The 14,697-nt window shown below is 44.2% G+C and overlaps 1 protein-coding gene across 1 annotated transcript in view; it reads left to right on the top strand.

Annotated features, from left to right (window-relative positions):
* The window catches only part of LOC115471374 (Fanconi anemia group A protein-like), a 152,551-nt gene that overhangs the window by 92,138 nt on the left and 45,716 nt on the right, over positions 1-14,697 (top strand). Inside the window, exons 24-27 of the mRNA XM_030205072.1 lie at positions 7,626-7,765; positions 7,979-8,049; positions 9,725-9,824; positions 10,067-10,242. Coding sequence (XP_030060932.1) covers positions 7,626-7,765; positions 7,979-8,049; positions 9,725-9,824; positions 10,067-10,242 — 487 coding nt within the window. The remainder of the gene's footprint in view (positions 1-7,625; positions 7,766-7,978; positions 8,050-9,724; positions 9,825-10,066; positions 10,243-14,697) is intronic.

The raw sequence follows: 14,697 nt of genomic DNA, 5'->3' as shown, positions 1-14,697 counted from the left end.
AGGAGTTTCCCCACATTGTTGGATCTGATGGAAGCTTATCTTCATATTCCCATCTGGCAGAAGCATTAGATTCCTTTGCTTCCTAGGGAGGCACTCCCATTTGGTCTAGGTATGGCTCCTCGCACCTTTTCAAAGGTGGTGATGGTACTTGTGGTAGTGCTGCAGAAAGAAGGTATCTTGGTGCACCTATATCTGGATGACTAGCTCATCCGGATGAAATCCTGTCAGGAGAGCAGCGAGGCTACAGGTGGTTCGTATGTTAGTCTTTGGGCTGGGTGGTTAACCTAGTGAAGAGTCAGTTGTCCATCGCATCAGTTGGAGTGTTTGGGTGTTTGCTTCGACACCGAGGTGGGGAGAATATTTCTTCCCAAGGTTCGGATTCAGAAGCCGCAGGCATAGGTGCGAGCCTTGCTCCAGTTCAGATGTCCTCAAGCCAGAGATTACCTTCAGGTGCTGGGTTCCATGGTGGTGTCCTTGGAGGTGATACAGTGGGCCAGGGCCCACATGAGGCCACTGCAGGAAGCCCTTCTTCTCCCGATGGTCCCTGTAGTTTCAGTCCCTGGAGGTTCAGATTCTGCCGGGGGGGGGGGGGGGGGTCTAGCGTGGCACAGTCATGCCTGGTGGTTATGGCAACACAGTCTATCACAGTGCTGGTGCCTGGACCCACCACAGTGGATGGTGGTTACCAGGGATGCCAGTCTCAAGGGCTGGGGTGCCAGTTGTCTAGGCCATGTGGCTTAGGGCCGTTGGACATTGAAGGAATCTCTGTGGTCGATGAGGTCGATCAGTTATTTGGAAACAAAGGCAATTCATCTGGCCCTTCTTGCATTACAGGATCTGATTCAGGGGAAGGCTATTTGGATCCTCTCAGACAACATCACAGCAGTAGCGTGTGTCAGCCAACAAGGTGGGACCTTGAGTTGTCTATTGGTGGGGGAGGTGGCTGTGCTTCTGGTATGGGCCGAGAACCATCTTGAAGACCTGTCCGCCGCACATGTTGTGGGGTGGAAAGCATGAAGGTGGACTTTCTAAGCAGACACAAATTGGATCCATGGGAATGGAACCTGGGACACAGCTTCTTCGACCTCCTCGTAGACAGGTGAGATTGACCAGTGATGGATTTGATGGCGTCTTCCTTCATCACCCATGTTCCCCTGTTCTTAAGTTGGAGGAAGAGTGGCAGGTGGAGGGCATTAGATGTCCTCACTCAGGAGTGGCCCTCGTTAGGTCTCCTCTGTGTTCCTTCCGTGGCCTAGGGTAGACAGGATCCTCCAGAGAATCGAGTGTCATCAGGGCTGGGTAGTGCTGGTGCTCCAGGGTGGCTCCAGATTGGCCTTGGCAGCCTTTGTACAGCGATCTGGTGCCTCTGATGATAGACTGTCCCTTCAGGCTGCCAGTGGCAGAAGAGCTACTGGTTCAGGTACTAGCCTTGATGCCAGAGCAGTCTCCATTTTGTCTTGTGGCTTGGCTCTTGAAAGGGCACATTTAAGGAAGGAAAGCTATTTGAACAAGGTGGTTGGCACTTTCCTTCACTCTATGAAACGTTTTACCTCTTTGGCTTATGTCCAGGTCTGGTATATTTTTGAAGGTTGGTGTTCGGAATGTTTAATTAATTTGTTACATTTGTATCCCACATTTTCCCACCTATTTGCAGGCTCAATGTGGCTTACATAGTACCGTCAAGGCGTTTGCCCAGTCAGTTGATAGCAAATACAAGGTTGTATAGTGATCGAATGAGGTATATGTGGAGGGTCGGAAGGGATGAAGATTGTGTGTTGTCCAGTACAATCATTAGGCATTCTGTGTTTCTGGGTGAAGAGGATTACGTAAGATTGTTGGGGTAGGCCTTTTTGAAGAGGTTGGTTTTTAGTGATTTCCTGAAGTTCAGGTGGTCATGTATTGTTTTCACAGCTTTTGGGAGGCCATTCCATAGTTGTGCGCTTATGTAGGAGAAGCTGGATGCGTAGGTTGTTTTGTATTTCAGTCCTTTTCAATTTGGGTAGTGTAGGTTTAGGTATGATCTTAATGACCTGACTCTGTTTGTTATTGGTAGATCTATGAGGTCTATCATGCATCCTGGGACTACGCCATATATAATTTTGTGGACTAAAGTGCAGATTTTCTCGAAGGGGTTTGGCACTTTCGAAGCGTGTTTTGCTAAATATCAACCTGGCTGCTGTATTTTGGGCAGTCTGGAGTTTTTTTTGTTAGTTGTTCTTTGCATCCCGCTTAGATTCTGTTGCAATAATCTGCATGACTTAGTCCCCTTAGGTCATTAGTTCCTCAAATTTTGGAGTTTTTGCAGGATGGTTGGACAGGGGGCTTATTCTATCTTCTCTGAAAGTGCAGATTCCGGCCTTAGCATGCTTTTGACGTTTAGTGAAGGATAACTCTTTGGATTCTCATTTCATTGCGATGTGGTCCACTTTCTTAGAGGAGTGCATCTACTTCGGCCTCCTGCCAGGCCCTCGGTGCCTTCTTAGGATCTTAAACTAGTACTTAGGGCTCTGGTGTCTGCAGGCTTTGAGCCCTTGACAGTTCCCTGAGGGACCCCACCTTGAAGACAGTGTTTTTGGTGGCTATTGCTTCCACGTAGCGGATTTCGGAGTTAAACAGGCATTGTCTCATGGGGACCCTTTCCTCTTTTTTCTAAAGAAAAGGTGGTGGTGTGAGCGGTTCCTTTTTTAGCTCATTCACGTTTAATTCTTTTGAAGAAAGCTGGCTTGCATTCAGCTTCCCTTCTTTATTATGAAGGAGATAAGAAGAAACTTCTTTCTTCTTTTGATTATACAAGACCCCTGATGCAGGCACTGTGTGCCAAAACATGGCCTGTGTCGGGTCACTGATGCACATTATTATTATTTATTGCATTTGTATCCCACATTTCCCCATCTATTTGCAGGCTCAATGTGGCTTACATAGATTTGTTAACATTGTCATTTCAGGATATCAGATACAGTTAGTAATGTGTAGCGATTAGGAAGGGAAGAAAGAAGAAGGAAGGGAGTGATTAAGGTAGTTATAGAAGGTGGGCTTCATGATTGAGTGGGTTGGTGAGGTGATTTAGTGAGGTTATAGGTTCTCATTGTAGGCCTTGTTGAAGAAGAATGTTTTCAGAGATTATTTCTACTTTTATCGATTAAAGGACATGTTCCGGTCTTGAAGGCTCTTGGTGCTTTTTGTTTTGGGTTGGATTTATTTTTCTTTTCTTTTGAGGATAATATATATGGCAAATGAAATTGAAACTTACATATTGTAAAACGGATACAAGTAGCCACCAAGCTGCGGGTTTATTATTCCTTTTCAAGATGCAGTGCTTGGATTTTATGCTTTTATGTCACCCTGTATTAAAAGGGAGTTCCAAAGACTGACCCTGATTAGTGGAAAGTGTCTTATACTGTGGACCTCTGTGCTAATTTCTTGTTGTGGAGAGCTCTTCTTACCTCTGTGACTTCCTGCTGGGAGGTGCTACATGACAGTTAGTACTTCCTATCTGTGCTGGTCTGGAGGGACACTGAAAGAAGAAATTAGATCTTGCCTGCTAATTTGCTTTCCTTTAGTCCCTCCAGACTGGCACAGAGCCCACCCAGATCAGCTGTGTGTTGCAGTGAGTGCCTTGGTAGTTGCTGCAACTTGTCTACTAATACCCTATTTCTATCAATAATAGAGTGCTGTTTCTCCCCTCTCTTTTTATTTCCCTCCCCTTGTCTTTTTCCTTCTATTCTTTTTAGTTTTACCTTTGTAAGTCACATAGATGTATTTTTATTGATGTGTAGGATAGCAAATTTTTAATAAGCCTGAAACTTGTTGACTCTGCTGCATATCAGACAAAGCAAGATTCAAATTAAAATAAGCAAAGAAGAAGAAAATAAAATGAGGCAGGTTCAGTCTGTTTCCACTTAGGAGTGGAACTTGTACTTGGCTGCACTTAGTTTCGATTGTAGCGATCACCTGTGGTGCTTGCGTTGGTGTCTTGGTCCAAGAACTGGCGAATCTGTGCCTGAGGGAATTCTGGCTTTAGGCAACGATTACAGTTTTGGCTGTTCGGTTACTGGCTCTCTGAGGGACTGCACAGCAGGCTTATAGCTGAACTCAGAAGTTAGTGGCTCTTGGTCTCCATCTACTGGTTGTAGTGCGTAACCCATCTTTGCTGGTCTAGAGGGACTAAAGGAAAGTAAATTAGCAGGTAAGATCTAACTTCTCCTTACTCCTTCAAAAATTACAGAGACTAGGGGAGGGGACACTCAATGAAATTACATGGTAATACTTTTAAAACAAATTGGAGAAAATATTTTGTCACACAATACATAGTTAAGGTTTGGAACTCATTGCCAGAAGATATTTATTTTATTTATTTTATTTTGCTGCATTTGTATTTGTATCCCACATTTCCCCACCTATTTGCAGGCTCAATGTGGCAAGATATGGTAAAATAAGTTGGCATAGTTGGGTTTAAGTGAAGTTTGGACAAATTTCTGGAGGAAAAGTTCATAAGCCATTACAGTAGAGTCTCTGTTAACTGACCTTTGGTTATCCGACATTAACCAATGGTTGGCAATCCGGGCTCCACCTGCTCCTTCCCTCACTCCTAACCAAACCTCAGGGCATCACAGAAACTCCCCCCAAAGTTCCTACTACCCCGCCCACTCACCCACACAGCTGTATCCTCCCTGCTCCTGGACCCTCCCTCAAGTACCTCCCCACTCACCTGACTAAATAGGCTCCCTTCAGGTCTACCTTTGAAGCCCTGAGGGTCCAGCAGTGAAGCTGAGGCAGGAGGGATCCCTATCGCTTCTGCCCATGTGGACTTCACTTTCAAAATGGCTACCTCAAACTCTAGCAGCAGTCTCATGAGACTGCTGCCAGAGTTCATGGTAACCATTTTGAAAATGGGGTCCACATGGGCAGGATCAAATGGGGATCACTTCTGTTCTGACCTCACCGCTGGACCACCAGGGCTTCAAAGATAGACCTGAGGGGGTCTACTTTGGGTGGGCAGGGAGGCTGTGTTGTGTGGCTGGCAGTTGAGGGGGGGAGGAGAGGAGGAATGCAGTGAGAGCCCATAGTATCTAACTTTTCAGTTATCTGACAACCTATAGGTCCCAATTAAGTCAGATAACTGACAGTCTTTTTTTATTAAGGTAGAGCTGGGGAAGGTCACTGCTTATCCCTGGGGTCAGTAGTATAGAATCTTCCTACTTTATGGGATTCTGCCTGGTACTTTTGACTTGGATTGGCCACTGCTGGAAAAGGATGCTGGGCTAGATGGACCTGTAGTCTGAATCAGTATGGCTATTGTTATGTTCTTAGTTTCATGTTTTTAACGTATGAATTCACTTCTGTCAGATACTGTAAAAAATTGTTATTTTAAAGAACTATCTCTAGGAAATTAAAATTCTCAAATTCTTAAACCTTAAAGGGCAATTTTAAAAGCCATTTCTATTCATAAAATGGTGCCTTTTATGTGGAAATAGTTGTTTATAAAATTGCATTTCAAATACATGTTTGTTTCCCATACGCAGCCTGTACATGAGTAACTTTACCTGGACTGAGCAGAGGCACACCTGGGGGTGGGGTTAGAGAGATTTGCATTTATATGCATGCTTTATTTTTAAACAAAAATTGTGATAAAAGTATTTATAGATACGCTTGACACTTTATGTGCCATTCTATTATCTATATCAAGCTTAAGCTGAAGTTTGTAAGTAAATCCTGGAAGACTGTGCAGGTGTAAATGTAAGTGTAGAAATTCCCTGGAGTAATTTTCAAAATGGAGGCACACATAGTAACATAGTAGATGACAGCAGAAAAAGACCTGCACGGTCCATCCAGTCTGCCCAACAAGATAAACTCACATGTGCTACTTTTTGTGTATACCTTACCTTGATTTGTACCTGTCTTTTTCAGGGCACAGACTGTAGAAGTCTGCCCAGCACTATCCCCGCCTCCCAACTACCAGCCCCGCCTCCCACCACCGGCTCTGGCACAGACCGTACAAGTCTGCCCAGCACTATCCCCGCCTCCCAACCACCAGCCCCGCCTCCCACCACCGGCTACATACTTCTGTTTTTTGAAAATGTGCTGGTATAGGCACAGGGAAAATGGCCTTCTTGTAACCAAGTACCTACTTAAAACCTCAGCTCCCATATCCAAGACTATGCGAAAGGGTGTTTGCATTAAACGGGTTTAGTGTATTCTCTAAATTTCAGGAAGCATGCACATCTTTTTGTTCTGGTATTTTTTTCCTGATCCTTTGGGTTTCCAGCTCATTAAGAACAAGGGTCTGGATCTGGCACTATGAGTCAGTATTTGCAGCCACCTGATCATTTCCCTCATCTCCACAAACTTTGTTGTAGCTCAGTTATTGCAGTGCAGTCCTCAGCCAGGATCTGAAATCCTGCAGTTCTGGACCTGTAATCCAGAAAACAGGTGTTGTCATTGTACGCCAGGGACACTAGTCACCTGGGGAGAGTGAGGCCTAAACCAGGAATTGTACCGATTCCTTCACATTGCAGCATACAGTACTGCCACTAATCCGCTGACCTGGTCCTGATATGTGCCAGGGCCGTCGAGAGACTAGGCCAGGCCGGGCCCAGGGCAAGGCCACCCTGACTCCACCCCCCACGTCGCTACCGCCCCTGTCGCTCCCCCTGCCACTACCACCCCCTGTCGCTCCTCCCGCTGCTGCAGTCCCCGGTCTCACTTGCCTGCCTCCACGGCTCCAGGCCCCCTGCATTCAAAGCGGCAGTCGCAGATAGCCTCTCTTCTGGCCTTCCCGCCCTTTGAAGGGATCCTCAGGAGCTTAGCCTAGAATGGGTGGCAGAGCTGGTGGTTGGGAGGCGGGACTAGTGCTGGGCAGACTTATATGGTCTGTGCCGGGGCTGGTGGTTGGGTGGCGGGGATAGTGCTGGGCAGACTGTGCCAGAGCCGGTGGTGGGAGGCAGGGATAGTGCTGGGCAGACTTATACGGTCTGTGCCAGAGCTGGTGGTTGGGAGGCGGGACTGGTAGTTGGGAGGCGGGGATAGTGCTGGGCAGACTTATACGGTCTGTGCCAGAGCTGGTGGTGGGAGGCGGGGATAGTGCTGGGCAGACTTATAGGGTCTGTGCCAGAGCTGGTGGTTGGGAGGCAGGGATAGGGCTGGCCAGACTTATACGGTCTGTGCACTGAAGAGGACAGTACAAATAAAAAAGTAGCACATATGAATTTATCTTCTTGGGCAGACTGGATGGACCGTGCAGGTCTTTTTCTGCCGTCATCTACTATGTTTACTATGTCCCACCCTCGTGTGATGTAGCTTCTGGTTTCCGCGAGGGCGGGACACAGGGAGGGAAGACCCAAAGGGAGTGAGCCGAGGAGGCAGGCAGGTGAGACGGGGGACTGCAACGCGGGCGGCCTGACCCTGGTGCCAGGCCCCCCCCCCCCCTCTCGGCGGCCCTGATATGTGCCACTGTAATTGTTGTCTAGTTAAGTTTGAGGTTTAAAGCTGAGGAAGGGGCTTTCTTAGAAGAGATATTTCCTTTTCGGATTTAAAGAATTACTATTCCCCTTTTTTTTGTGGAAGCTAATTGAGCTTCTCTTCCTGGCTGCTGTCTCTTGCACTTGTTTTTCCTCTGTCTCCTGAAGCTCTACCGCCACAGATTGCACTAATCTCCGAGAGACTGCAGGAAATAACAGCAGGCCGAAAGGAGGATCATTCTGCTGCTTTTGCTTCACCAATCCAGATGGATGCCCAAACCACGGACTTGAAGGGGCAAGATAAAGAGGCAAGTGGGGGGCAGGAGCAGTTGGTAACGTAGTTAAGTGTTATTTGTTTTTGGGCACTTTGTAAGGCAAGCAGTTACTGGATTTAAAAATTAATTTTTAAGATTTAGTTACACCTTATTTTATTTAAAATCACTGATAGCAGATGGTTTTATTCGTTTAGTGTCATAAAGAAACTTTATCTTGTAATCAGTAATTTTTGGTGTCTGTTGCAGGTGGTTGACCTGTTGCTGACTTTCTTTTGCCAAAGTATAATGGTTGCTTCTTGTTTGAACCCACCGGACAGGTAAAGACCATGCTTTGTGTTCTGCAGCTGAAGCGGCTCTGGCAGTCCCTGGACTTGAGCAGATGTGCATGGTTTGAAAAGGATGATGTCCTAGCTCTGCGTACTGGACACCTGCCTTTATTAGTCTCACTGGAGAAAAGGCGGCTGAGGGGTGATATGATAGAGGTTTACAAAATGGAGTGGAGGAGTGGCCTAGTGGTTAGGGTGGTGGACTTTGGTCCTGGGGAACTGAGGAACTGAGTTCGATTCCCAGCACAGGCAGCTCCTTGTGACTCTGGGCAAGTCACTTAACCCTCCATTGCCTGCCGCATTGAGCCTGCCATGAGTGGGAAAGCGCGGGGTACAAATGTAACAAAAAATAAAAATAATGAGTGGGGTAGAGCAGACAGATGTGAAGTGTTCATTTACACTTTCTAACAATAATAGAACTAGGGGACACAAGATGAAATTAGAATGTGGTAGGTTTAAAACAAATCGGAGAAAGTTTTTCTTTACTCAGCGCGTAGTTAGATTCTGGAACTCATTGCCGGAGAAGGTAGTGACGGCAGCTGGCCTTGCTGAGTTCAAAGGGGGTCTGGACAGATTCCTGAAGGAAAAGTCCATTGATTGTTATTAAATTTTAGGTTTTTTTGCCAGGTTCTTGGGGCCTGGATTAGCTGCTGTCGGAGACAGAGTGCTGGGCTTGATGGACCTTTGGTCTTTTTCCAGCGTGGTGGTGCTTATGTACTTATGTACTAATGCTCGTTATTTCTCTGGGTGCTGCTTTTGTCTGTCTGGAGTTCCAGCCTCCTTTCCATTTATAGCTCTCCTCCAGTATTTCCCTTTCCTGCTATATTCATATCTGAACCTGGTGCTGCCCCCCTCCCCCACCCCCAGGTGCGAGAAGTGGAATAAAAATATAGATTGTTCTTGATATTTTGCACTGTTTTAATTGTTATTGAATCTTGAATTGTGTAAGAATTTTAAATATGTTCTAAACTGATCTGGGAAATCTTTTGGGTTTGATGAGGCAGGGTTTAAATGTAATAAACATAGTATAGTCCTATCAGATTTGCCCAGCATTATGCCGAGTCTCTTACCTGTCAGTGTAGGGGATGACTCCATCTCATACTTTGGCAGTCGCCTGCAGTTATTGGCTTTCATTTATCCCCTTACAGAACTGAAGTTTTAAAACCTAGGGTTTATTTTGATGTGAAAGCTGGGAAATACCAAGTCTGATTGAACAGACTTATTGGGTGTTTATGGGGCAAATTTCAAACTGCCTGTGTAGCTGCAGAGTTCATACCATACATTGAAACTGTTCTCTTTGTAGTGGTTTACAAAGTGGGCACCTACTTTCACTTTGAAAATTGCCAAAAGGAAAAGTTACTTATACATATCTGCACCTCTGTTTTTCTGAGTAAAAAAAAAAAAAAATTTGAAAATACAGAAATGTGTGACTAGTTGCAATCTCCACCACCAGAACGCCTCCAAGAAATGCAAGTAAAAATAGATACATTGCCAACTACCTGCACATTTATGAATTTATGCCTGTTTTGTACTGCCTAAGACTTTCGCATCAATACAAGGTAAACAATTTTCAAAGATCCTATTTCCACTGGTAAAATGCTGGTTTTCTTTCGTTTGTTTGTTAAATTGCCCTCAATGTTTGGACTCTTTCTTGTTCTCACTGCAGGCAGGGTACTTGGCCATCTCTTTTTGTGAAGATGCTGTGTGGGCATCCATGGGTCATAGCAGCAGTATTGATAAGGCTCCTTCAGCTTATCTGCAATCAGGTGAAACTTTCTAGTTAAAGGAATCTGTGGGGTCTGTCTCCTGAGTTTGGGGGGTAGAGGCAGGGCTGAGATCCAGCTCTGCCTGCTGAAGTAATTTTCTCTGACTACAGGGAACATTTTAGATTCCCCCCTCCCCCTTTCCCTGCACATGCTGCCATGAGTGGGAAAGCGCGGGGTACAAGTGTAACAAAAAAAAAAACAAAAAACAAATATACAGACTTCTGCTTGTGTCTGGGTTACAGGCTTCCCTTCTGAGTGATGTGCATGTTGTTGGACTGGCTGCTTTTGTGATTCACTTAAATGAATGCAGAACCCTCATCCCAAGACTGGAGACTGCAGCCTACAGCTGTTCTCTCAGTGAATACTGGAACCACTTGCTGAAGTGCAGGACGGGAAAATCGCTGGCTTTCTGCCTGAGGTGAGCTTGCTGCATGAAATCATTCTGAGTTCTTTTACGCTTCTGTATATCCGGGGTCTAGAAATAAGAAACTTATTTTCATTGTTTAATTTAAAAATGTATAACTTGCTTCCTGAGTGCTCTTACCAGACCAGTCCAAGACTTGTGGGTTATGTCTATTAGCCAGCAAATAGAGACAGAGATTGAAGGTGCTACTGTCTGGTATCCAGGGCATGATTCCTCTTTAAGCTTGGAAGAGACAGATACTCAACGTTTCAACTGCAGATTAACAACGCTTCCACTGCTTCTGCTGATAGGCCTATTACCAAAATTGTGACAGGCCCTTCGGTGTGAGCTGTTGCCGTCAGAGCAGGAGTCAAAGGCTCTCTGCAAAGAGCAACTGTATGCGGCTTAAACTGGGTGGAGGAAATGCTGAGCTCATTTGAGGGAGTTCAGCAGCAATCATGGGAGGTCTTGAATCAGCCTCAGAACTTGATGTGAAGATTACCGGTTCAGGTTTGCCTATTCCACAATTTATGGTAAAACATTCTACTCTTTTTACTCTAGATGTTGTTTGGGAAACTTTGATAGAATCGGGGGAAAGCATTAGTACCCCAGATTAAAGGTTTATCTCTAGAGATTCAGCATTTGAAAGTAAAGTGCATAAAACTGTTTTGGAGTTTTCTCAGTATCAAAAGAGAGAAACTTGAAAAGGAGTATCAGTTTAGCTGGCACAAGCTACTTTAATTAAAGAGTAATAAGGAGTAAGTATGGAGTAATATTTATTTATTAGGATTTATTTACCGCCTTTTTGAAGGAATTCACTCAAGGCGGTGTACAGTAAGAATAGATCAAGCATGAGCAATAGGCAATTACAGCAGTAAAAATATACAAATAACAGTACAAAGTATGGCATGGTATACTACTTACAATGTCAACACAATACATAATAGAAGATATTAATTGATAATTGGTGAAGAGTAAAGCAAAGATGTAACATATAGATGGGTAAGAAAGTAGGAGCAGTTAGAAAGTAAGGCGATTGATTTAAAGAAAGTTGCACATGAGGTCACAGAAATGGTTAAATGTTATCTCAGCTAGGATAGGAGTGGATAAGCATGTCCTGCTGCAGTATATGCAGCCTGAGTCACTCCTTGTGTGTGTGAGTGAGGCTAGAGAGTCGGTTACTTCTTCCAGTAAAGGCCTGGTTGAAGAGCCAAGCTTTCACCTGCTTCCTGAAGTACAGATAGTCTTGTGTTAAGCGCAGCCTTTCAGGCAGTGCATTCCAGAGTGTGGCAGCTACTCCGGAGAAGGCTCGCTTGCGGGTATCACATCGTGTAGTGTCTTTTGGAGAGGGTGTAGTTAGTGAAAGTCCTTGGGAGGACCTTAGTGTCCTTGGCGGTGTGCGGAGGATCATCCTATTCTTCAGATACTCGGGGCCATTTCCTTTAAGGGCCTTGAAGATCAGACATATAGTTTTAAATTTAACCCTGTATTGTACTGGTAGCCAATGAAGGTTTTGCAAAAATGGTGTGATGTGGTCACGTCGCTTGCAACCTTCTATGAGTCTTGCTGCTACATTCTGAATCAACTGGAGCTGGTGCAGGCCCTTTGTAGTCAGACCATTGTATAGTGCATTGCAGTAATCCAGTCTTGAAGTTACCATGGCATGCACAACTGGGATAAGATTTACCTTCTTGATGTAAGGAGAGAGGCAGCTAGTTAAAAGCATTATTCTTCTTAAAAATTCCTTATAAATGTATAATTTAAATTCAGTCAGTGTGCTGTATTTTCTCTGATCCAGTGCATCTGACTAGCTTCCTGGTTAAGAGGCCTTTAGTGCCCCCTCCTTCTTCCATCATAGGTATTGTTAGTGGTTTATAAGTTCTCATGTATAATTCAATTGACATGCCTTTGCATTTGGTCACTTTTCTCTTGTTTAGGAATTTCTTGTGATTTTCTAAAGCGCCAGTCCTGTTAGAGTGGATTTGAGCTATTTTCTGTTTACTATTATTATTATTTGTTAAATATTTCCTTGTATATCTTTACTTTTTTTTTTATTTATTCAATTTAATCATTACATTTATGTCTCAAACATAATATAGGATTAAAGAAATGTACAAGATTGAACTAAACAATCAGGCAAAATATAAATGTTGTTAGTCCACATTTAAATGATCCAAGAACTAGGAACTCAAACTAAAATGGTATAGCTGAAGCGGCTTCCCGCTTCAGTCTACTCAGATGCAGAAAACATTTTGCAAGCAGGAAGTATATCTTTACTTTTAAAATAGCTTTTCTATGCAATATGTATTTGTTGATCATTGAGATTTCTTTGTTTTATTTTTTTTATAGAAATTTTAAACTAAAAGGTATCGGTCACATTTTGAAAGTTGGGCATTTCAGAATGAAGACCTTGATCTCTCATAGTGACAGTACAAACAGGAGAATTTTTGACCTCATTAGAGGCTTATTTACATGTTCCATATTTCGCCACAACATCAAAAATTCATAAGATTTGTGATCCTGAGCAGACATTTTTTTTTATTTTGGGCAGTGTCATTTAGTCTGGCAAAAGCACCCAGAACCTTTTTTCCAAGGTAGTGGTGGTTATAGCAACTTTACTTTTGACGAGAAGGGATCAGAGTGTATCCTTATTTAGTAGTAGTATTAGTCTACTCTCTTTAAGAGATAAAAGAAGTAATATCCAGGGTTCTATGACTTTTGCAGTCAGTGGAGGAGTGGCCTAGTGGTTAGAGTGGTGGACTTTGGTCCTGGGGAACTGGGTTCAATTCCCACTGCAGGCACAGGCAGCTCCTTGTGACTCTGGGCAAGTCACTTAACCCTCCATTGCCCCAGGTACAAATAAGTACCTGTATATAATATGTAAGCTGCATTGAACCTGCTATGAGTGGGAAAGTGCGGGGTACAAATGTAATAAAATAAATAAATTAAGTTGGATAATTTAGGTCCTTTCTCAGGTTCTGGAATATCTAGGAGCAAAGTTCAATACAGATTAGGCATGATTTTTCTCCAAAAGACAGGATGTTGAAGTTGCAATCTCCGGTCTCCTCCCTTCTGACTTGGAGCTCCTTGGGCATAGGACTGTCTGCAAGCCTAGGGTTAATGGAAGTGATCATAGATCTGGTGCTTAAGCTCACATGAGGTCATTACAAGCCTCTTTACTGACTCGATGTTCTCTGATTTCACAAGATTATGACATTTTTCTTCCGTGGACATCGGCAGTGAAATCCAGCATGAATTCAAGGGATGTCCTCCCAATTGGCTGGTAGTCACAACAGATTCAAGTCAGTTGAGTTGGGGATCACACTGCAATAACTAAATGATGCAGGGCATATGGTCTCCAAAAGAAATATCCTGAGCATATGGTCTCCAAAAGAAACATCCTGGTCTACCAAGTGGTTAGAACTCAGAGCAGTTCAGCTGGCATGCCAGTTTTTTTTACCAGAAGGTGAAGAACTGAGCAATCAGGGTGTTCTCTGAATTTCTCTGACAATGCAACAGTAATGGCTTACATCATCAAACAAGGAGGAGCAATAGCTTGGCTGTAGTGAAGGACGTGGGGCTATTACTGTCTTGGGCAGAGTGGAACCTTCGGAGTCTTTGAGCAGCAAATATAGCCAGAGTCGAAAACATTCAAGTGGACTTTCTCAGCAGACACTCTCTGGATCCAGGGGAGTGGAAATTGTCTCCTGAGGCTTTTATTCAGATAGCAAATCTTTGGAGCAAACCAATGATGGATCTCATGACAACTCAAGGGACTGCCAAGGTTTCACACTTCTTCTGCTGCAGGAGAGAGCAGATCTCGTGGCATGGATAGGCTCTTAGAACCATGGTCACAGTGTTTCCTCCACTTCCAGTGTTAGATTGAGTGCTTCAGAAAACAGGAGTGGGAGATGGATCAGGCACTTCAAAAACAGACCAAGGAGCACCCAATGTGAAGTTGAAACTTTTATTGATGATTCGACACGGTACCATGTTTCGGCTGCCTCAGGATACTCTCATTGGTATTGTTTCGTAAAAATAACAGTCATAATTGAATCTGTCCTTGGTAGTGAAAATCACACTTGAGCCTGTCTTCAAAGACTGAATTGCTAAAAGGAGTCTCTACACCAGTCCTTATAATAATGACCTTTAACCACCAGATCGATTACACGATAGAAAACGCCAGAAGCAACTTCACATTGGGTGTTCCTTGGTCTGTTTTTGAAGTGCCTGATCTGTCTCCCACTCCTGTTTTCTGCTGTGCGCTTCCTCGTGGGATTCTGGTGTTCTTTCCACATCTGTGATTTTTCTGCATTTCAGAGAATTACGTACCATCCCGGACCAGTGATCCTTGTAGCTTGGACTGGCCCAGAAGACCATGGTTCACAGACCTCATTCATCTCAAGTTAGTTCAGATGCTTCTTCTTTCCTAAAAGAGGGGTTTTCTAATTCAAGGGCTGGTGGTCTTGG

The sequence above is a fragment of the Microcaecilia unicolor genome, chromosome 5 (genome assembly GCF_901765095.1).
Source record: "Microcaecilia unicolor chromosome 5, aMicUni1.1, whole genome shotgun sequence".
Lineage (NCBI taxonomy): Eukaryota > Metazoa > Chordata > Amphibia > Gymnophiona > Siphonopidae > Microcaecilia > Microcaecilia unicolor.
Note: the sequence above shows the minus strand (reverse complement) of the source record. Positions and strands in the feature narration are given on the sequence as shown.